The sequence below is a fragment of the Chelon labrosus genome (genome assembly GCF_963514085.1).
Source record: "Chelon labrosus genome assembly, chromosome: 14".
NCBI classification, from domain to species: domain Eukaryota; kingdom Metazoa; phylum Chordata; class Actinopteri; order Mugiliformes; family Mugilidae; genus Chelon; species Chelon labrosus.
This window is the reverse complement of record NC_140347.1, coordinates 23027018-23048735: the sequence shown is the minus strand read 5'-3', so window position 1 is coordinate 23048735 and position 21718 is coordinate 23027018. Positions and strand designations below refer to the sequence as shown.

Sequence of the window (21718 nt, the reverse complement as noted above, 5' to 3'; positions counted from 1 at the left end):
GCTAACACACTTGATCCTTCCCAGAATAGTTCTTTCTCAAAAAATTACATTACAGGAGCTGCATAAAAATGTTAACACATCAATTTTAAAAAGTCAGAAATAAATAGTGTAATATTGTAAACAAGGTGTTTTATATACTAATAGCCTATAGTGATAGCCTGGAAGACGACCAACTTTCTCCTCCTACAATTGTTTTGTGGAAGAAAGTTGGCCGGAGTCTCTCCGTTGGGAAGTGATTATGCTCCAAAGATTTGCTGGGCCAATTAAATCATTTGATGGATAGAAGGGTAACAGTAATGTAGTCATACATGTCATCTGAGCGCCATGGAGTTGAATTTGATCTCAAAAACAGGGCCCTGGTTGGTTGTAGGACTATCCAATAGAATGCAAATGTATTTTCTTCTCTGTACTGGTTAACGTAATCCAAATCGAGTGTTACTCATAGAAGAACTGGGTCCAGCTACGCACTACACTGAGAACCTACCTAAAAATTGCAAAATGTTGCAATAAGAAGATTTTATTTCCTTTCCAACTTTGTTGACAGGCTTGTCTCAGACAGAGATCCACATTTAGTATATATACTGTACATTGTAGATTTAGAACAACAAAATGAGCCGGGCATGGGAGCTATTTAAATTAAAGTCACTGTAGCAATTCAGCATTGAAGATCCGTAGAGTTTCAGGGTTCACAATAACACATTTATTCAAAGGAGTAGTCAAAATTGACAAATGCGATCTTTATAGGCCACAAACACGGAATCCTACATTTCCCAAAATGCAACTCGATTTTTTTTGCTTCTGCAGTGATTCAGGCTTTCTGTTAAAAACCTCAAGTCTCAACCCTGAAATGATAGCTCTGGTGGGATCCCTGCATAGGCTCCACAGACATACGATCTTCACAAGCGAAATCAATTAGTGTGCTTTATTTTATTTTTAACGCAAAAAGTTGGAAAAGCATAAACGTGCATCATGGGGCTTTCTGTAAGAGTTATACTTATTTCAGGGAGGGACGCTTTTATGGAATATCTTTCATGCTTAAAATGTAATCGATACACATGCACCATTTTTAGTATTAACACGTCAATATTAAAAATCAGAAACCAACTAGTAGCCTAAACAGAGATGTTGTCTCGGTGTTGCACAGAAAATGGTATTTTTTAAAAACTAAGAAAAAATAATGCATTTTGAATTTAATTACATATATGCGTATTACGGTATTCTGTGTATATTTTAATCCTCTCATATTTGTAGAAGCACGACACTGGCCAGTAGTTTTAAACTATTGTAACAATACCCTCTAAAGCTCTCTTGGGCTAAATCATGATACTAAATACTATCGCACACATTTGTCCTACTTTTTCCACAAAAGTGCTTTCTAAGGGGGGTTGCTACGTTATTATGGCAGCGACAGATGGTGTGCGGTCTATTCGGGTCTATTACCATGCTGCGCTGCGCTCTGGGTAATTACGGTAGAGACGTCATGCTCCTCCCCCACACCGCAGGCTCAGTACTGCTCTTTGCCGGTGAAAGATTGGTTGGACAGCGGGTGCCATTTGGCGCAGTTTTGAGCTACATCCGTTGACAAAGGGCATTCGTTTATTTATTTATCGTTGTATTTTTAACTAGTCTTGCAATCAAATCGTCACAATGAGCGAAATTAACGTCAAAAAGCTTAAAGTTAACGAGCTGAAGGACGAGCTGAAAAAGCGTAATCTGTCGGACAAGGGGCTGAAGGCCGAGCTGATGGACCGCCTGCAGGCCGCGTTGGACAAGGAGGCCCTGGCTGGAGACTCTCCGCTCGACCAGGAAGCAGGGGCGGACGATGGTTTCGGTCAGGCCGCCGAGCAAGAGGGAATGGGAGAGGAAGAACAGGGCGATGCTCTGGTAGAAGAAAGCATGGAGGCCAACGAGGACGAGGAAGAACCGGAGAACGGAGACGATGGCAATGGCGTTGCCGAGGACGCGGAGATGGGTGAGGGGGAAGAAGACGGGGACGGGGACGGGGACGGGGAAGAAGACGACGAGATGGATCCCATGCTCAAGGGAGATGTGGATGACATGGAGAAAATAGAGGCAGAGGACGGTGAGCCCGGGGACCAGGCTGCTGAGGGTGAGTCGACCGAATTGCTTATGAAAATGTGGCTGCTTGGATGGACTGTGGCTGGGTGTCCGTTTTTGCTATAACGGCTAAGCAGCCGCGGGAGGGAGCCGGTTGGGAATGAATCGACATGAATGCGTTACTATACAACACAGCGTCCATGTTGAGAGAGAGATAGCGTGACCTCACTACTAGGGCTAGCCAGCGTTAGCCACATAGCGAAACTGTTAGCTCATGAGCTAACGTTAAGGTTAGCGTCGGCGTCCGCCTCGGTTAGCTAGTAGTTAACGTTAATTCTGGCTCACAAACGACACCTTTAGCCACGTTAGCCTACGTTGTTACACGGATATTGGTAGCAAGAATTATCACCGTTAAGCGAAGGATTTGAGAAATAAGATTTAGTGTAGTGTGGCTTTTCGTTTCGTTTGGTTAGCGCATTAGCTTGCCAGCTAGCATAATTTTCTTTGTGTCGGTGGTGCAGTGCTAACTAGCTTATCAACCGGTTAGCTTTTTCAGAGGTTCCCGTATTGACGTTTGGCCCCAAATGTTAATCGGAGCGACTATGGAAGACTGATTAAGCTTTACACTCCAATCAATAAGTATTTTTTTTTTTTAGATAATCGCGTCCGAAAGATATTAAGAAATATTAGAGTCAATGAATGAATATGGACGGCAGCATGCAAGACCATGGATGTTTTAGTACAAATTCGGCCGGGAACACCGGAGCTAGTTGACGGTGATCCGTGCGGAAGGAGGGCCCGGCGCTGCACTGCTTGTCTAGCTAGCACGTGGTTAGTTTGTCCGTGGTTTGAATAGAAAGGGTTAGTCTTTTGGATGCACATTGAAAATATTCATTTACGATTCACAGCCACATATGTAATTCAATGTACCTTACTGGGGAGAGGGGAGGGGGGGTTACTCCAGGTCTGGGTAGGTTTCCCTGCATGATGCATTTGACCCTGGCAACAGTAAACCTGCCATCCTTAATGATATAGACATGTGTCTAAACCTCATTAAAATCAGTATATTTGATACCCTTTATTGCAGGGTTACTGAGCCTTTACCTTGCAGAGACTTGTTTGTTCTAGCCCCATCAAACACAAATGTTCACAATGTTCAACTGGGCCAGTTTATATTGTAAATTTCTACCTGGTCTTTAGAGCTGTTAACTATTTATGGAATATGATTGTATTGTTTTAAGTGTAATTATTATGAGGTGTTGCCTCTTAACTTAATATTGATGATTGTGGTCGACACAGTGTAACTAATGAACGGGCTTCGTGGGCCAGAACCCCACTGCCAGTCCGACCTCTCTCTCTCACAAAAAGGAGCACCTCATTCTATATCTTTGTTCTATTTTCAAAGGGGATGCGGACAAAGACACGAATGCTGATCAGAAGAATAAGAAGGGTGTTAAGAGACGCCGGGAGGAACATGGAAGGGGCTACTTTGAATTTATTGAAGAGAACAAATACAGCTGGTAAGGATGGGACAGAGCAAAAATGGCCTTCAGCATCCCTGAAGCGCCATCCATAGCTTTGTTGACTTGTATTGGCTTTAAGTGCCAATGCACATAACTAGCAGGAGGAAAGCCCTCATTTTCAACTATTATACTATTTATTAATAACACTACATTCACACACATGGTTTGAGGGTCATTCCTGACTACTTTAAGAGCCTTACCATTTACCTTTTACAGTGCCCACTCACATTGTGTCTTAAATGGACTGCATTCTGTAGCAGAAGTGCATCTATCAAGTCTCTATGAATATTTTCACATCTGTTCCTCATGCCACTTATTGTTTTGCAAAGCCCGTTGTGTCATCAAGGTGAATCGAGGCTGCTCAAAGTGAACCCAGAGGAAAGTAGCGGATGCACACTGTTAAATAGAGGGCGGGGGCGGGGGGGGGAGGAGTAGCTTGAGAGGCGTTGGAGGAGGGGTCCACTGCTGCAGGGTAGCACTCACAGGATGTAGGAAAATTCCCAGTGTTTGGAACGTCCACGGAGGAGCTCGCTATTGACCGTCCATCGTTTTGCCTCGAAATGGTCTTATTTTTTCGTTCTGTTTTTTTTTTTAATTTCACTGGTTGTATGATGTCAAAATGCTATTTCTGTCTTGTGTATCATGTCGTGTGTCATCATGATGTGTGAGTGCATTTGCAAGGCTCTTTTCCTCCCCTTCATAGATGACATCATGCATGGTGTGCGTGGGTGGCTGAGTGTGTATTTGTATACATGTACCTACTTCTTGGTCAGTGTTTTTTCATCATGCTGTTGAGGTACCACAAGGATCAACGGGCAACATTATTTTTTTTTTAGTTTTTAGGATTTTTTGGGAGACGTCTGGGACTTATTTGTTGTAATTAACACGACTGTGTTACTGCTTCTACAACCGTTTCCCCACTCATATCTGAAAGCCAACTATTTTTTTTTTGCAAGGATCCATTTGTTTCCTTCTGAAACCAAAGTTTTTAGCGTCCCCTTTTATGTGATATTTCCCCCCAGATAAATTTGTGGAGATTTAATATCCCCTGTCTAAAATATGTTGAGAGGCAGCCAGTGAGTGACCCCACAGCAGTGTCCATATGCTCTGGCTGGAGTTGTCCAGAGCCACCCTAAATCTCCCGACAGTATTTATTTGTACAGGATTCGAATACAGCATGCAACACTGTTTAGGGGCAAATATGATGACAGATGTATCTGGACTTTATCACTGCTGAGCATGGGTCAGTGAGCCCCGAATCAGTTTCTTCCTGCTGATTATTTAGTCCAGCGGAGTTGGATCGTTCCTTCAGCAAATAAGTGCTTACGATAATATCAGTTATTCTCTTTAGTTACTTCTTCTCAAGCTACAGACTTGGTAAGTTTTTGTAGTTCTCAGTACACTGATTGCCCCGTTAAAGCCGCTAAGCACAGTGACAACTTGTACTACACAGAACAGCAAGTTAGTCATGACCTTTTCATTTAGAATAGGAAGTTAAATATAACTTTACTAGCTGTTCGCTGCGGCGACGAACCCCACAGCCAGACACGGGCACACTCACCCGAAATGAGGGCAGTCTGTTTTGAGTTCCTCACTAACCAATGGACAGCCTTGCATGCTGAGGCTAGATAGAGGTGCTTTCTTACTGTGTATCTTTCACATTTTAGACTTCTCTGGATGCTGCAAGGTAAGTGATGCCTTCCAAGGCCAACAATACAGCTGACTATCCAAAACGTTTGAAGGCTCATCTGCCCAATTCACTTACTATTTTGTTCCCACTAGTCTGTCTTTCCACTTCTTTTCCCCCCATATTTTTCAGCAAGTGGTACCAAAGGCATGTAGATGTTTCACGTGAATCGTCAAATTGATTTGTTGGGATCTCTTTTCAGGGCCTCATTTAAGTCTCCAGTGCCCCCCTTGGAGGAAGAAGATGAAGAGTTTGATGACACAAAAGTCTGCCTGGACACCTGTAAGTTTTCTAATTAGACCCGTTCTTTTTTTTTTTTTTTTTTTTTTTTTCTTCTCTCAAAATCAAAAATCGTACTTGTAGAAAGGAGTGGTCCGAGAAGATTCAAATAACTACTGTCTAGAACATTACCATCGTTATGTTTTATGTCTTCGGTCATAAACTTAATTGACATACAATTTTTGTGTTTTAGACAATTGTGACCTGCACTTCAAGGTGTCACGGGACCGTTACAGCGCCTCATCTCTCACCATGGAGAGTTTTGCTTATCTCTGGTCCGGAGGCAAGGCCACGTACGGTGTGAGCAAAGGCAAAGCCTGCTTTGAGATGAAGGTACAGGAACGATGCTTATGTACTGTGAATATAGATTTCCTGTACGCTGCCTTACAGCATTGTTACTATTGAATATCTGCATGTTTACAAGCAAAGGGAGTCTGTACACTGTGCTACGAGTTAAACTAAAAGGTTAAATTAAGACTAATAACAGTTAATCCTGATATTTAATGTATTTTGCCTCATGTGTCCAGATCACTGAGAAGATTCCGGTGAAGCACATTTCCAGCAAGAACATGGAGATTCATGACGTGCAGGTCGGCTGGTCCCTGTCAACAGGCACACTGCTTCTTGGTTAGTGCCATTACACATGCCCTGTAGATATTACGCTGTTGGCTGTGTCATTAACTCATTCAGCTACCAGCTGGAACAATTATTTCCATGTACGTCTGTCAAAATGTATTCAGTGCATTACCAGAGTGATTTATATTTGGTCGCTATGAATGGAAATTGTAGTCTGTTGGCTTAAAAACGTATTTCGTATCATTTTATCTGTCTATTTATACATGTTGAACACTTATGGCATTTTATTCATGAGATGACAGTGAACTTAAAACCCAGCTAGTGGATAATGCACATTTTCGTGAAGGTCAGCCAAATCGGATGTCTTTAAATACTGAGGCTGCTCTCCTCCTCTGAAAGGCAATCTGTCTGGACAGGTCCCTCTAGTGGTCTGTAAGCAGTATGACACATTAATTTAAAATGGCATCAGCTCTCTGCATCATGGCCAGTGCCTTGTGCCACCACAAGGAATTTGCAAGATTTGTCTCTGCACTATGCCAGCTCTTAAATGTTTTGTTGAATGCGTTCTCTTGTTTATGTTTAGGTGAGGAGGAGATCTCCTACGCCTACTCTGGGAAAGGCAATAAGACCACCAACTGCGTGACGGAGGACTTTGGAGAAACTTATGAGGAGAACGATGTCATCTGCTGCCTGATTGTAAGATATAATTTTGAATAGTATTATTGCTCAGCATGCTGCATGGTATGCTATCACTTTACAATAGAAAAGCCAAACAAAGATGATTAACATACACAGAGATGTATTTTCTGGTTGTTATCACCCAGAGAATAACTTTCCCTTTTGCCTTCTTTCCTTAGGACTTTGAGGGTGATGATGTGGTGATGTCCTTCTCCAAGAACGGTGCAGAACCGGCTGTGGCCTTCCAGGTCAGCAAGGAGACTCTGGGTGGCGAGGCGCTTTTCCCCCACGTCATCTGCCACAACTGTGCTGTGGAGTTCAACTTTGGCCAGATGGAGACTCCATACTTCCCCCAGCCACAGGGCTACACTTTCCTGCAGCAGATCCCGGTCAGCGACCGAGTCCGGGGCCTCAAGGGGCCACAGACCAAGGCAGACTGCGAGGTAAGCAAAGGAAATTGGGTCTTCATTTACCAAACAGTGACCACAAGACGATAGTTCTGAGTCAGTGTTTTTAATATATAATATTTGTTCTTTTATATCTGTAGATCATAGTGATGGTTGGTCTGCCAGGCTCAGGGAAGACTACATGGGTAAAGAACCATGTCCAAGAGAATCCTGGGAAATACTACATCCTGGGCAGTGACACCATTGTGGACAAGATGATGGTCAGTAGAGATACCAGCTTTGTGTCATTGCAGAAAAAAATGTATTTGTTTCGCTTAAAAACATTCATAACATTGCTCAATGTCATTGAATCTAGATCAACAGCCTGAAACGTCAGTCCAAGGACATTACAAAGCTTACCGCCATTTCCCAGCGAGCGCCACTTTTCTTGGGAAAGTTCATTGAGATCGCTGCCCGCAAGAAGAGGAACTACATCCTGGATCATGTAAGTGGACGAATTTGATCAGTCTTTGTGATGTAGATGGGACTGTAAAATCAGATATTTAGTTAAAACCGCAGTATAACTGAGATTCTTCCTCCCCTCTCCAGACTAACCTGTCAGCCCCCGGCCAGAAGAGGAAGATGTGTTTGTTCGCAGGCTTCCAGCGTAAGGCTGTGGTGGTCTGTCCTTCTGATGACGACTTCAAGCAGAGAGTCCAGAAGAAAGTTGAGACCGATGGCAAGGAAGTGCCGGAGCACGCCGTGCTCAAAATGAAAGGTGAAGAACCCATTATAGACGGACTGATCACATGCCGTGAGACGTTAGAGCCATTATGGCACCGCTATTTACATTCTCATTGGTTTTCTTTCCATTACAGGCTTCTACTCTCTGCCTGAGGTAGGAGAGAGCTTCAATGAGGTCATCTACGCTGAGATGCAGAAGGAGGAAGCTGCCAAGCTCCTGGAACAGTACAAAGAGGAAAGCAAGACGGCTCTGCCTGCTGAGAAGAAGCCCAACCAGGGAAGCACCACACCGAAGAGAGGCGGTGGCCTGCGCGGTGGTGGCCGAGGGGGCAAGAACCAGTTTGGCCGTGGCGGACCTGGACAGAGAGGCGGTGGCCGTGGAGGCTTCCAGAACAGAGGAAACTTTAGAGGAGGTAAGATTGATATGGGACAAGAGCATTGATGCAGTTAGAATACATGTGCTTATGATTCATATTTCTGCTAGAATGCTGGAAAGACTACTTTATTCTAACTACTCCCCATCTGTCTGCAGCTCCTGGCCCACGTGGCGGCTTCAACCGTCCTCCTCGTGGCTTCCTGCCTCCTCCTGCCTTCAGAGGAGGATTCCCCAACCGTGGAAACTTCAACCGAGGTGGAGGCCACATGCCTAGCCTGGGCGGATCCCCCAGGGGCGGACCAATGAGGGGTAATATGGGACCCAGAGGAGGACCCATGAGCAGAGGTGGCCCAATGAACAGGGGGGGCATGAGCAGGGGAGGTGGAGGCAACATGAACCGTGGCGGAAACAGGGGACATCCCGGCCAGGTGGGTTTGATAATGGTACAATTACTGCCTGAGGATTTATCTTTCAGGCAGCTCGCTCGGAGTAGATCTATAATAACATGATTTACACATTTTCATATACAACATGTATTCAGTCTCACTTGTACCGTTCCATTCATGTTTATCATTTTCCCGCCTTTGCTCCTGCACAGTTTCAGCAGAGAGGTGGCGGCCGTGGCAACTTTGGCAACAAGAACAGCGGCAACTTCGGCAACAACAGGAACAGCGGCAACTTTGGCAACAGGAACGGCATGGACAAGGCCCAAGCCTTCAACCAGAGCTGGCAGCAAGGGGTCAGTATTCCTGCAGCCAAGACTTTACGTGTCTGCCATTGTTACACATAGATTATAAATCACATGAAACTTGATATTTTATTTACATATTGTTAGCCTCAAAGCATAATTGCCTAGGTCATATTTTAACGTTTTCGGAAAACAAGAAAGAAAACACAATTTTTAGTAAGTACATCGGTATTTTTTATTGATATTGTAACAGTGGCCAAAAAATGATTTAGGAAATTACGCTATATGGCTAACGATATGTAAATAAAATTCTATTCGGGTAGACTGTCTTGAAGGTAGATACTCAACATTACTACTGTCTTCCTGTAAACTGTAACTGTAAAAGCTTTCAGATTATGAACCTTAAGTAACCTCAGCGTCCTGTCTGTCCTGTGTAGTTCTGGAACCAGAAGCCCTGGAGCCAGCAGTATCAGCCTGGATATTACTAAGACACTTGTTCTAATGGACTGGTGGCCGACCCTGAGATATCCACCACTTGCCACGGAACATCCCTCTACCCCGCTGTTTGATTTCCTTTTCATAGAACCCACTTTTAATCATCAGAAACCCGCCAACTTACAACAAAGACTAAAGCAACATGGAGCAACAACATTCCATCAGAGCGACGACCAGGCAGCGCGAGCGTAATTGGAGCTTTATAAATCAAAGTACACATGTACAGTGTGGGTTCATTCAGTCATCGGTTATTTTAGTTTTTGTTGTATATTTCATTATCTTTTCCACCACTTTTAATGACGTGCTTTTAAAAAAAAAATTATAATAAAATCTGTAACGTCCCAAGTACCACAAAATGTTGCTGTCAGGCAGATATGATTCATTTTTGTTTTTTCCCTTTAATTTTTTCAGGGTTGTGCTTTTTATCTGTGCTGTGACTTTTGTTTTTTTTGCTTTTTTTATTACAAATTGTAAATATTCTTTTTTTTCTTTCTTTCTTTTTGCATAGTTTGTATGAGAAGTTTAAGAGACCTTAACGATTGAAAGGAACCTTGGCTTCTTGGCAGGGAGCATGATGGCCCAACATGTTGTTAGACTGTACATGTCAATAGAGTCAAACAGTTAAACTGAAGCAGCAGGTAGATTACAGCAAGCTTTTGTCTTTTGTTCCCAATATCTATCTAACCTGTAACATAACCTCCATAGACCTACAATAAACAACTCGTTGGCTTTTTTACATTCTTCCTGGCTTATGACTTTTGATTCAGTTCAAAGGTGTGTTAAAGACCTTTGAATGGGCTATGGCCTGGTTTGCTACTTCAAACAAAAAGGCTACAAGCCCCATTTGGCACCTCATTAGTTAAGTATTCCCTTCAAGTGTCTAGTTTTTGATATGTCATTCCTTCTCCTTTAGCCATTCTAATGTATATTGCTTTGAGGAAGTATTTTGGCCAAGCCACTTTTAAGGATAGAAGAAAGACATTATTAGTGATGCAGTATGCCTTTTGATTCGTATGTTTTTAATTTATATTAAGATTAGGGCACTGACTACGCTTGATTCTCAGGAGAAAGTATGTTTTCTAGCTTGTCTTTATCAACGGTTCCTTTAGTGCAGTAGACTTCTGAGAAAGTACCGATCAGTCCTTTTAATTAAATGCAAAATCATGATAGAATTCGACTTTTAAGTGCATGTATTTTTTTTTTAACCGTTTACGTTAAAACCACTTTTTAAATTTCGAACAAACTTCTGACTGTACTAACTCGGCACAAAAGTGGTAGAAAGCAGACGGGGTTGCTCATTTTCACCAGCAAACCAAAAGGGCTGCACAGTGTCAGACGCTTTCTATGTCGGCGCCACCCCCCAGTTCAAGAAGAGGTTTCTTTTTTTGTTTTCGGTTTTCAAATTCATGGGAAAAAACTTCGATTTTTCACTACAACAAGTCGGTAGCTTGAAAATAAGTAACTACGTGGCCCGAGAGTTTGTGTTTGTGACTGTGTAGCCCGGCAATAATGGCAGCTCCCCATCCAAACGGCTCGTAATGTGTCTTGGCGCCCGGCTTACGTTTCAAGCTACAGAACAAATGCAAAGTTATTACACTAGATCAGAAAGATTCCACTGGTATCTGTCCACCGTTTTTATTTCCATCTGCCCGTGTTGATATCTATTAAACATGTAAATACTAATTCAGCCATGCAAGAATGTTCATTAATCAATTGACTGAGTAATAAATGTGTTGTGGTTAAGAAAGTATTAGTTTGCCCGCGTACTGCTGTGTGATGAATCTATTTAAATGTCTGGAGAGTCCGTGCCCTCCTTTTTTTTTTTTTTATTGTACTGGATACATAAAATCTAGCAGAATGCAAGCTTTGAGTTTACAGTGTAATCTATAATACAACAGACACTATATTTTTATCGCTTTGTGTTGCAGGTTGTATATCAGGTCTTTTACTATTAAACCAACAGCGCAAAAGCTTTGAGACTTTTCAAGATTTGTTGTCTTTTCTATCGGACCGTTTCAAATACTTGTGTTTAAAAATTGCAATTGTATTATTTTTTTTTGTCTCTATTAAAGTTAAAGAAGCTGGTATATAGTGACTTTGTGATTTGTTAATGTACTCGTAAAAGCTTTCCATGTTTGATTGTCCTGATTTCAGATAGTTTTCAATGAACTGGTGAGAAAACATCTTTTTTTAAATCATGACTCGTCAAGTACATTTAGACAAATTGTACTTGTATTCTTTCTTACATACCATCAAGTTCTATTCTACGATTTCCTTTTGTATTTGGCTGCTGTTATTTTTAGGTTTTCCTGTTTCCAAGGGCTGCTTTAGGGAGACCTCTCCACTGCATGCTGCTGCCACCTCCATGCTTCACAGTATGTTTGTAATCATTATTTGGCGTCGTCTAATCCGATGGCCTAAAAGCTGCTGGACTCATCGGAGAATCCTTCTCTATAAAAATAAATGCACTGACAAATGTTGGATGGATTCTCATGAACTTTTTCAGTTACAAAGCTGATAATATTTCTGGTTGCATTTTCAATATCTTCAAAACTGTGAAAAAATGGGGTCTTTGCTCCCCATTTCTACACAAAAGTGACTCGAAATATCAGATTTCCAGCCCCCAAAGTGGACAAAGAGAACCAAATTAAGCAAGTGAAACAGAAATATTATACTTCTGTATTTGTTCATTCAGGTAAATGAGCCAATGTTACATATTTGTGAGGTACAAATGTAGGTCCATTAAAACAAGTAAAACTGTTCAGAAGTCTTTACATTCAATACAAAGAGACTCAAATGTTGTTTAGTTTTTTTAGACAGGTCTTATATTCACAACACGTTTAAGGAAGTGCATGATGGCATGAACTAAGTAGCTTTCTGGGATCTCATAAAAAGAGTTGCTGTTGTTAATCAGCCTGGAAGGGGTTACAAAACCACCTTTAAAGAGTTTGGAATCCACAAATCCACAGTCAGCCAGATTGTGAACTAATGGAGATTCAAGATGACTGTTACCCTCCACAGGAGTGGCTGACAAACAAAGGTCACAATGCAAGACGCATAATTCGGACAAGATTTTGTGGACAGATGAGTCCAAAGTAGAACTGTTTGGTTTAAAAGAGGGGCTCATGTCTGGAGACTAACCAACACTGCATTCCTTAGAGTACTTAAGATAAACTGGGTCATGCAGCTAGACAGCCACTCCAAGCACAAAAATCGTTCTACAAAAGAATCATTAAAGAAGAATGGAATGAATGTTTTGGAAGCCTTGACCTTAATCCAACAGATATGTTGTGAAAAGACCTGAAGCGAACGGTTCATGTGAGGAAACCCACCAACATCTCAGAACTGAAGCGGTCCTGATCAGCAGTTACCGGAAATGTTTAGTTGCTGTTATTGCTTCACATGGAGGTGAGAGCAGATATGAACAAATATGAACAAATTATTATTATTATATCCGTTCTAGTCATTTGATCGGGTTCTCTTGGTCTACTTTCAGGACGTGTGTGAAAATGTAGTCATTTTTAGAAAATTCAGAAGGGTTTAAAAATGTATAGTTTGTTCCAGATACGATGAATGTGCTGATATCTAAACATTTTATTCACCATGTCAAAAAAGTATTTGGTTTAGTGGTGGCAAAACTAGTGACCTTTGCATCAGCCTTGGCTGTACTAGTGCTCATGGTAAACGTTATCACCACTTTAAAGCTTCACAGAAGTATGCCTGCTAAAAACCTACTGGGTGTACTTGTGATGATTTGGTGCCTGATTAAAGGCGGTTTATGAGTCTTTATTATTTCATATAGGCATGGTACAGGTCAGAAGTGTCAAAATGCTCTTTAAGTCTACTTTGGTTTGATGTTATGAGGCAATAAATCATGAAACTACCATGAAAACTACACTACATCTGAAGGATCTTCAGGAAGAAGCTACTCGGATGAGTGGTGAGACATCTTCTCAAAAAACTCTACAAGTCCAGTTGCCTTTATTTAAACACTTTTTTTTTTTTTTTGTAGATATACCATGACCTGGATGACTGAGAACCTTCACAGACACATCCGAAGGGTTGACACTCCAGCAGTATGTAAGACCTTCTTCGCACACGTTTACAGTACCACCTGCGTTTCTTCTATTCACTGCTGCTGCGTGATGGCAATTCACTTCCCTCCCAGACAGACGGCCGCTTGTCTTCGGCAGGTCAGCATGTTTACCTACAACGGCAGCATATTAGTGAATGACAAGACCCCCCACTCAGACAGCAAACAGTGCATTAGGTATTGGCTCTGACTGCCAACATTTGGCCTGGCCTAAGCCTGATGTCAACGCCTGAAGAGCCAACTCTGGCTTAATGCGATTTGACTACGCGTTGCCCTGTATGCGCCCACGTAGCTCCTTCCCACTGTAAATAAAGCGTTACGAGCAGGTTCGACAGTGTGTCCTCAGCGTAACAAGTGTTACAAGTCATTAGGCGATCTATTTACTCTGTTTTACATCTTCCTGTAAGTGCAAATGACAAGGTGAAAGGCCCGGGCAGCTGCATGCACCGTGACTGCATGTGAATGTGAAAATGAATGTGAATGGAGCCGGGACAGCAGGGAAGAGGGAGACCCGGAGATTTAGGTGAAACAAAATACTTTATTTTCCAAACATAAACTCATCCATATTATGTACAGCTTGAAAATATAACACATGAGACAGAATTTGAGTGACTGCGGCGGATTCAACACAGCTCAGACAAATTCGAATAAAAAAAGGATATCAAAATCTAGAAAATATACAAAAGTGCTTGTGGAGGGAGGTGGACTTCACTGGCAGCAGGGGCCGCCTGTTGTGTGTGAAACTCCCAGTAAATGTCCATTTAAATAGAAAGTACTAGACGTGTTGTTTAGAAACCTTTAAATACATCAACACCCCGATGGAGGAGAAAAACACTATAATATTCCTATAATGCTCCCCAGCAGTCTGTGATCATAGGACTACTACAGCTGTTTCCAGTGTCTTCACACTATGGAGACGTTGTCCAGCGTGCACGCACACCTCTCTACAATCATGTTGGGGAACTCTGCTACCTCTATCTCTGTGTAGTCCCCTTTCTTCACGAGGTACATGATAGGCAGCGGGGCGCTCTCGGACACCGTGCACCGCCGCTCCCCGTAGCCGTAGTTGCGCTTGGGCTGCTTGCAGCCTCCGGTGCACCTGAAGGCCTGGTAACCCGCAGGCTCGATGATCCAGTACTGCGTCCAGGTGAGCGCACGGAAGTTGATGAAGTATTGCTCTCTGCAGCACGTGTCCTTGTTTTGGTTGACGTCACAGTCACCACGAGAGCTGAGGAGCAAATGATGAATAAAGTTAATGACTGCTCTTTGCATTTATTATATTCTTCTTTTTTAAATGAGGGAAATGCGTTTAAAAAACATTTACGCATCATGGCTATTAAATGGTAAGATGTTCAGAGGTTTTAGGGTGCCAGCAGGTAATTTGCTGCTAAATTTCTCCAAACCATGAGAATTAGTCAACTAACGCCCCCGTGCCACACAACAACACGCCTATCAGTGCATGCAAATGGCGACAGGTCAAAAACAAAAAGAGGACATGGGCTAATTGTCACACCGATACAATATCCTGTATATCAAAAGTTCGCGCCCTTACCCGTACTCTTCGAGGTTGAGTGTGTAGAGGATGAGCTCGGGCTTTCCCAAGGTGTTGTCCGTCTGCTCCTGGGTGGTAAAGCGGACACTCTTGGCCATCTCTGCCGCGTAGCTGCCGGGTCTCTCGCCCTCGATCCACACCTCCAGGTGCATAGGTGTTTTCTGCTGCGTCTTGGACCAATAGTGCACCGCCTGCGTGACATCAAAGCTCTTCCAGCCGGTCTCGTGAATGGGGATCAACCTGTGAACATGATAAGGACGATCAATTAAAATGAGACGCAGGTGATGTGAAGATCAGCCCCCGCGAACACGACAGCGTCGTCCAAAATGGGTTTATTATTATTATTTTTTAAAGCCTCTATGACAAAACGACCCCTTACCGTGAATCTATCAGAGACGTCCGGTTGGATCCGTTGGGCAGCACCTCCACCCAGTAGATGCTGACCCTGGCGTTGTTGACGGGCCGGTGGTTCTTCCTCTCCACCGCGAAGCGTTTGTGGTAGGAAGCCCGCTGATAGAGCTTCAGCTCCGCCATGGTCACTTCGCTGTTATCCGGGATCCTCGCCTCCATGTCGAACACCATGCGATTCCGAGTGGTGTCAGAGTACACATACTCCCCAGAAATATCTAAAGGACAAAGTATTTCCAGCGTTTAGTATTTTTTCCTTTTGAACAGCTCTAAATTGCTATTTATTTAAAGGCATTTAGGTGCAGCCCAAATTGTCTTTGCGCACAGGTTTCACAATTACGCACGGAAATATCTTAAGCGTCAAAACTATTTTCAAACTACGTCATGCAAATTGCGAGGTGCGTATTTTAAAAATGGGAGAGTTTCTTACCTGCATTGCCAGGGATTCCCCTCAGGATGCCCGCCAGGCTGGGCAGCGATCTGCGTCTCCTGCTGTGGTGCATCTTCAGCATGGACGTGTACTTATTTTTGATGTGCGCAGGGATGATCAGGTTCTCCAAATCCCTCTTGTGGATCTTAGGGACTTCATCCAAACCAAGTTTCTGCAGCAGCGCGTCCTTCATATCCTGATGCGTAAAAGCCTTGGCGAGACCGAGGAGAGCGGTGCACAGGACACAAGCGCGGAGGAAATCCATGAGTAAAAACTTCAGTGTGACAGACAAGCAGCACAGTAGCAGATACACAGTGTCCCCCCGACGCTCCCCCTGGCCCCTTATATTGCTGCGGCCCTCCCAGTCGTTCGCACTTTGTCGATGGGGGCAGGGACCCTTATCAGAACAAAGGTGCGACCATACAGCCCCATCCTAAACAGGATATCTAAGTGGCTATACTTCAAACAGCAACAATTAGACTCGAGTGCCATCCGCACTGTGGTGGTGTAATTTCACCATAGCTCCTTCAAAACTATGTTTGATGTTGTTTCGGCTTGAGTTGCAATGGATGCCATAACGAGGATAAATGAGGTAATATAGATTCAACTTGAAAGGGCGAATATGACAATTCATTTACACAGTTTTAATAGATAGAGTGAATGTTGAAATGCTCTTTCAGGGGCTTTCCTAACCTACAATGAAGAACAATCTGGGGGAAACAGCAAGTGAGCTGGTGTGGAATAGAGTTTGTCAAATTTTAAAATATCTGAATTTGTCAGCGTTGACGTTATTATCAGAGGAAGCTGACATTATGATTTTAGATTAATTTCCAAATCAGACAGTGATTCTCTGAGACTACTGCTGCTTAGCTGATAGACTTCACGACATTGCCTGTGGTCTCCTTATCTGGACAATTAATTTCTCCTGAATTAGACAGATGTCCTCCTGTGGTGCGTTCTCTGCTGCTACACATGTGCCCCAGACAGACATCTCTTGACCCTGTGAACCTGTAGTGCCCCCTCCTCAGTAGCACTCTTGTCTACACACACACCCGACACTCGTGACGTGTACATTCCACTGGACGATGTCAGGCCGGGCCAGTCTGGCAACAGTCTGTCACACGGCGGGCTTATTTCTGTCTGGGTGGCTGGAAAAGCAGTTTTTGTCCAGGAAAGGTGGAAGATGTGGACTAGAAGCTCAGCAGTCTCTACATTTTGGTACAAGCGTACAACAGGGGAGTCCAAGAGGAAGTAGTGCACATGGTTTGGAGGGAGGGAGGGGGGCGGCAGGGGATTAGATGTTTATTCCGAGCCCTGTCACCCATTCTTGGCCCTCTCAGGCAGATTAAAATTATTAGCCAAACAGACAGTTAATCCAGGGGCCGGGGGGCCGGCGAGGATGTGGATTGGGGCAGGCTCTTCACAGGTTGGTGATTATCTGATTCCATTGCGAGGATTTGCCTTGCCTTTTTTGTCACACAAACATTAGAAGAGGGGTGCTCTCACTGGCTGCCCAGAAGGCCCGGGCTCCGGTTGTGTATTGGGCTGTGTTTGCTTTGAGATGTCAGACAGACTGAAGGGGCACACAGGAAGAGCAAATGACAGATGACTGCCAGACCTGCTCGCTGCTTGCTGCTGCTGCTGCTGCTGCTGTAGCGCCTGCATCTTACCAACGAGACAAATTATTAATTAGGGCTGGAGGACTGATACTATGCAGCACAGTCCAAGTGTGGTACACTCGTCAGATGTGAAATATTACACAGAAAGATTAACAGTATATTTGTAATTACATGTGTACGAGCGTCATTTAAGATCATCCCAAACTTATAATAACAGGAAAGTAGAATCTTTAAAGCAACATACTGTTGTGTTTGTCTCTAATTAACGGCAATCTTGCAAGTATTTGTTGTTTTTATGTCAGTTTTGCAGCTTTTGCATTTAAAATTTGCACTGGGGACTTTCAACTCCGCAGATGTTGTTAGTCCGCTGGCCTCATGCGTAATATTTGTTTTTCATTTGAAGTTCATTTTAATTCTGACTTTAATTCTGTACTTTAATGGCGAGACACTTTATTTATTGATTTATTTTATTAGTTTAACTGATGGGAACAGACCTCATTAATTAAACACTGATCAGTACTGACAATACTGTGAAACCAGCCAGTGTTTGATTAAAAGGCACGTTTTGTCACTTTTATGCCTAGCCAGATGTTATAAAGGAGCTTTAAGCTGCGAACTAAGAAGCTTTATTGTCATTGTATACAGGTTTATACTGTGGTTTATTGGGGGAGCTGTGACGAAACCCAAGTCCCCACCTGGGATTAATAAAGTATTTCTGATTCTGATGCGAAATGAACATACGCGGCCACACTACACAGAGTTAGGTCCTGCTTTGATGACGGAAATTTGAGGTCTTTCAGACACGGAGGACTTCAGCGTCCATTCTAATGGGGTTATTTAGCAGCCACAACAGAGTCATCTCCTTCAAAGGTGAGCTCCAAACTGCTCTGTTACATTGTCTGATGTCAGGATCATCAGTGCAGACATGTAAATTCAAAGCAGCTCCTTTGTCCAGTCCAGTCAAGGGCCAGTCTAAGTGCTTGACCTCCCTCCACGGCCTCAAATACATACACCCATGCTATATGCCTCTCTCTGCCCCACATTACAAGCCCTAATTCGGGAAATTAAGAAGGCCTTTGTGTGATATTTCTCAGTCTTTCTTCCTTCCCATGCCAATCAAAGCCTGAGCTGCCAGTAGTTCAAAGCTACATCTGATGCTCCTAGGTGCCATTTCTTTTCAATCAAAGGCCAACAAGCTCCCACAATCAACAACGCAGGTGTTAATTAACATCCAAGCATTTGCATTCAAAAGCAGTCCAATTTATAGGTCATTCCCTTCCATTTGTGAAACATGAAATCCCCTTTGCTAGCAGGAGCTGCTGTTTGTAAGCGGCTCGGTTTAAATGGCGCCTGTGAGACAGATAGCCTATTCCAGCGGCCGGGCTCCTTCCCAGGGAGGAAGACGCAGCCTCAGCCTCAGTTTGGTTTGGGCATTAAGTTTAGAGCATCTCATTATAGACGTCTCCCCGAGGGCCAGGCGGAGCTGCTGCGTGCTCCAAAGAGTCAATATTGAACTTGTGTTGGTGGTCACCGCAAATTCCTCATTATTCACACGGCCGCATTGTCACCGACTTCCTGACCTGCCATTGCCTGCTTTATCTTAACATCAAATATTTGGAGAAATGGACCGCTCTACTTTGCACCTCAATGAGTCTTTACAAGCCTCCTTTACAAAAAAGAAAAAGAAAAATGTACTCAGTGTCTGGATCAAATCCATCCAGCTGGCTGCCAATAATCATCGATCAGTCTGCGAGAAGGGGAAAGCGCTAGACCCGTGGAGGGGGCAATAGGCTCCAATTATTGCCTCCACATCTAGACGAAGTGCAGGACAGTCTAATTGCATTTCGCGCAGCTAATGACGGATCAATCAGCGCAGAGACATGGGGTCTAATCCAAGAGTAGACCGAACCAAATAGGATCAGACATGATTAGTTAGGGGCTAACGATAAATGTTTTCATTAACCTTTGATAAGGGCTACTAATGAACTCACCAACAGAGTCCAGGATACGGGCTCTTGTGGATGAGGAATCCAGCGGCGGCAGATTTGGTATTATAAAAAAGATTCTGTCGTAGAAGTTTGTTAAAAATTTGATTTGCAAAACAGCCAAGAAAACACAACATGAGGCAGCTGCAGTGACCTGTAGAAATATTCTTGGCTGTCAATGGCTGTGGGGAGACAGTTTGTACACCAGAGGGCGCTACTGTAACACAGTACAGGCTAGATGCGGCTTTAAAGGCAACGTGCTCACTTCAAAACTTATTTTTTTTTCTTTATGGTTGCTATATTCTTCTCTTATTATTGTTATAATTTTTTAATTATTAGGTGCAGTAGTAGTACTAGTAATGCATCATTATTATAATTTAGTTTATTTATCAAATGTATGCTATTTAACTTAATTTTATCTCTTCTTCTTCTTCTTCTGCTTATTATTATGTGCAGTAGTATTACAAGTGATACGTTATTATTATACAGAAATTATTTTATATGATTTTATTTTATTTTATCTGTATAATGTATATTATTTTCCCTATTTCATTCTATACTATTTAATTTAATTTCCTCTCATTATATTAATGCATTTTTAATTTATTTTTTACTCTTTTTACTTCTTGTTCTTAGAGTCATATAATATTGCGAGCAATATTCGCCAATGACGAATGCTATTCCAGTGAAAGTCACCTTGGCTGCTCTCTGTATTCGCCTCACTGTTATGGTGCCGTCATCGGTGTTGCCTACGTTTCATGTTTTCATTAAAAGACTAATGAACTCCCCCAGACCCAACTGTATTTAGGTGGACAGGATTTGAATCTCAGTCAGATTTTCATCTGGGTAACAACATATATATATATATATATTTTAAAAAACATTCCTAAATCTCCAGCAATTAAAGCACAGCAGTCCCAATCTATCTATTTGACATGGTGACCTGGATCTACAGTGTCACACACATATGGGAGAGTCATTGTACGTGTTCCATTCCTCTGCATTGTTATTATGTTGTCAAATATATTTACTCATCAGCTTTTGTATTCCCAAACCGAACTCACCAGTTCCGTCAACATATAACTATTGTTACTGGAACTGATGAAGAGGTGTTTCTTTCACACTTATTTTCTGACGCACAGAGGAGTTATAGGTTTTATGTTAGTGTGTGGCACACAGACACACTCTCACACACACCTTTTTGCCTGTGTCCCTACCCCCCCACAAGATTCAACTGCCGTCTAGGCTGTTAATGATTAATAGATGTACTTTGAGCGGTGATAAGCACCGTGCTTCAAAAGGATGGGCACCTCCACACACATGAGAGCAGCACACTCTGAGCTACATAAACCCCGTCCACAGGGGTGTTTATATGTTGTCCAAGGGTTGGCTAGCAGAGCGCGGCGTTGTCACATTATCACGTTTTAGACATGTCATTACATTTAAAGGCTCTGTGTAACTTGAGTTTCATGGCCTGCTTGTGACTGAGCCGAAATTAGCAGGGTTGATTATCCATGAAATGTGGCCTGATCTTCATGGGAGTTATAGACAAACACAAACTGACCAAACAATTAACACACAAACTGTTTCATGTCAGACAGACTGAGTAATCACTCACAATGCAGGCAGGAAAAAAGTCACTGAACTGAAATGTATTGACTTGCACAATGATGAGGAGGGATTTTTGGACCATTTCTCCCTAAAACAGATTCATTTCTGTAATTTTCCTTTGTTTTCATTACAGCATTTCAGTTGCACTGAGATAAGAGCTCAATCATTCTCTTGTTGGTATATGTGTGTCCTTTGGTTCTTGTCTCCTTGCAACACTCAGCTTCATAAATCGCTGCCCTTGACATGTCTTGATATCATTTTGAACGCCTTGTTCTCTCAATAATTGCAGGGATTCCAGTTTCCTGGAACCTCAAAGCATGATGCTCCCTCCGCCATGCCCAACAACAGGAATGCGTTTTAGTTTTGCCATTGGTGTGAAGCGCACCTTTTCTCCAAAAAGTTCAGCCAAGACTTCAACTTTTGTCTTATCTACCTACAGAGCATTGTCCCAGAAGTGTTGTCGAACTGTGGTGGTCCCTGGCAGCCTTTAAGTGTTGGGGATTTCCTTCACATTGATCTTCCATTAACAA

At 42.9% G+C, this 21718-nt stretch overlaps 2 protein-coding genes across 2 annotated transcripts; one reads left to right on the top strand and one right to left on the bottom strand.

Moving 5' to 3' along the window:
- Nucleotides 1-1529: 1529 nt before the first annotated feature.
- hnrnpub (heterogeneous nuclear ribonucleoprotein Ub) lies at nucleotides 1530-11577 on the top strand. Its single transcript, XM_084560281.1, has 14 exons — nucleotides 1530-2110; nucleotides 3464-3578; nucleotides 5471-5550; nucleotides 5741-5880; nucleotides 6075-6174; nucleotides 6707-6819; nucleotides 6981-7244; nucleotides 7349-7468; nucleotides 7564-7692; nucleotides 7797-7965; nucleotides 8066-8344; nucleotides 8464-8735; nucleotides 8906-9046; nucleotides 9433-11577. The coding sequence occupies exons 1-14, from the start codon at nucleotides 1648-1650 to the stop codon at nucleotides 9481-9483; spliced, it is 2436 nt and encodes an 811-aa protein (XP_084416407.1). The 5' UTR covers nucleotides 1530-1647; the 3' UTR covers nucleotides 9484-11577.
- A 2435-nt stretch (nucleotides 11578-14012) lies between these two features.
- Nucleotides 14013-16405, bottom strand: lft1 (lefty1; the record flags this gene model as incomplete). The annotated part of the gene is given in 5 exon segments (XM_084560931.1): nucleotides 14013-14811; nucleotides 15136-15375; nucleotides 15515-15761; nucleotides 15974-16330; nucleotides 16333-16405. Coding segments are annotated over 5 exon segments (1242 nt in total). The 3' UTR covers nucleotides 14013-14486.
- Between the last annotated feature and the right edge of the window lie 5313 nt (nucleotides 16406-21718).